The following is a 2,080-nucleotide window of genomic DNA, read 5'->3' on the forward strand; positions in this document are numbered from 1 at the left end:
AAATGATAGAGAGAGTAATATGGAATTCTTATAACATAAATTGAGCTCCAAGATCTAGATGGACCTGACAATCCATCTCCAGATTTTTTTGTTTCTGCATAAATGGTTGAGTTTCTACTAATTGCATACAAAACCAATTGAACTGAAGTCTATTTATTTAATTAATAATTCTTTTTTTTTTTATTTAAGACCTTTATTAACGGGTGCTTGCTGTTTGTTGACTTTTTTGAAAAGATCAAGTTGTAAACTTTTATTACAAATTAAAAATGAGGTTCTTAAAAATCTCAACTTGACCAGATATGAAACAATTTAAAAACCTTTAAAGGTGTATTGAGAAAAACCAGGCTTTTTTTTTTTCTTAAAAAACACGTTTGTCATTATCAAAAAGAGACGTCTTTAGGTAAAAATAATAAAAACCCCATGCTGCATAGATAATGCAGATAGTTCTATTTATCTGGTCAATGGGCAAAAAGCAAGCACTTAAGGTCTTCAGCTCCAATCTTTTGTTCATTTCTTATTGCTGGAATTTCATCTTCATTTCTTCGTGTTGGATGACTAAACCGGATGATGGTAGAGATGGTAAGCCGGCATTTACTCAGCCCTGCCCTGCTCAGCCTCGGGAGCGGACGAATTCTCAGCTGGTGGATCGGCTGCTTTTGTCTCTTTGCCATCTTGTGGTTTAGGGTTTTCTGGGCCTCTGCGTGGGTAATTGAAGTTGCGCCGGTACCGACGTTGAGGTGGCTGCTGACCCTGGGTCTCATCTCCTTCATTTTCCTTAACTTCCTCGTTGCCATCCTCTCTAGGCTGTCTTTGGCGAGGAGGACCCCTGCGGAATCGTGGTCTATAACCCCGATACGTATTCTGTCTCACTGTTCTACCTTGTTCTCCTGCACCCAGGTTGTCAGCACCTTCCATCACTTCTCCCTGCACAGGAGGGTTGGAATACTGTGGTCGACGCCCATAGGGTCTCCGCATGTAGTAAGGTGGGAACCGTCGCCTGCGGTAGGGCCGGCGCTGTTGGGCCTGGCCTTCGGGAGCACTTTCCGATCCCTCGTTCTTTTCCCCACTCTCACTATTTTGGTAATTTTGCTGGTAATTGCGTGGAGGACCCCTGCGACGTGGATAGCGTCTATAATGGTTACGGTCTGCTGCATATTTCCTGCCTTGCACTGGAGCTCCACCAGGGCCTGTCACATTTGCTGCCTCCGCACCCTTTTCTCCTTCAACAACATCCAACTCCACAGTGTCTCCATCTCCTACACTGCGAAGGTACTTCCTGGGGTTATTCTTCTTTATGGCAGTCTGGTGTACAAATACATCTTCCTTGGTGTCATTCCTGTTGATGAAACCATATCCGTTTCTTACATTGAACCATTTTACTGTTCCCAAAACCTTCGTTGCGATGACCTTGGCGCCGCCGATGTGAGGCCGCCAGGGCCGCCGCTCCCTGCGCCGCTGCCCGTGGTGCCGGGCTTGGTGTCGGCAGCGCTGAGGGCGGGGGCGGCGGGCGGCTGCTGGGTCTCGGCCTTGCTGCTCATGGTTGCGGTGATGGTGACTGGGGCCGGCTGCGGCAGCTGCGGTTCTTCCCGGCGTGCGATGGTAACTAGGCCGGCGGCGGCGGTGGGGCTGCTCAGGGCTCTCTGGGGTCCGCTCTCCGCTCCCGCTACCGATCGAACTCAATAATTCTTTTTTAAAAGATTTTACTTATGTATTTGACAGAGAGAGACAGCGAGAGAGGGAACATAAGCAGGGGGAGTGGGAGAGGAAGAAGCAGGCTTCCCGCTGAGCAGGGAACCCAATGTAGGGCTCGATTCCAGGACCCTGGGATCATGACCTGAACCAAAGGCAGAGGCTTAAAGCCTAAGTCACCCAGGCACCGCTTTAGTTAATATTTTTTTAGAGGCATTGGGAATAGAGCATAAGAAGGAGGGTAGTGGTCCTCATAGATCTTGTAGTCTAGTTAGGAAGGCACATTTTAAACAACAGAACACAAAGATAGTAAATGCTAAGGAAGATGTACAGGATGTCCTGGGTGCATTAAACATGAGGACTTAGTCTGGTAAAAAGATGGGAGAAAGAG

General features: G+C 47.5%; 1 protein-coding gene across 1 annotated transcript; it reads right to left on the reverse strand.

Moving 5' to 3' along the window:
- Positions 1 to 346: 346 nt before the first annotated feature.
- LOC116881026 (Y-box-binding protein 1-like) lies at positions 347 to 1,574 on the reverse strand. Its single transcript, XM_032880578.1, is given in 2 exon segments — positions 347 to 1,409; positions 1,412 to 1,574. Coding segments are annotated over 2 exon segments (945 nt in total). The 5' UTR covers positions 1,539 to 1,574; the 3' UTR covers positions 347 to 591.
- Positions 1,575 to 2,080: the final 506 nt, after the last annotated feature.

Source organism: Lontra canadensis, unplaced genomic scaffold (assembly GCF_010015895.1).
Source record: "Lontra canadensis isolate GAN:19392208 unplaced genomic scaffold, GSC_riverotter_1.0 scaffold70, whole genome shotgun sequence".
Lineage (NCBI taxonomy): Eukaryota > Metazoa > Chordata > Mammalia > Carnivora > Mustelidae > Lontra > Lontra canadensis.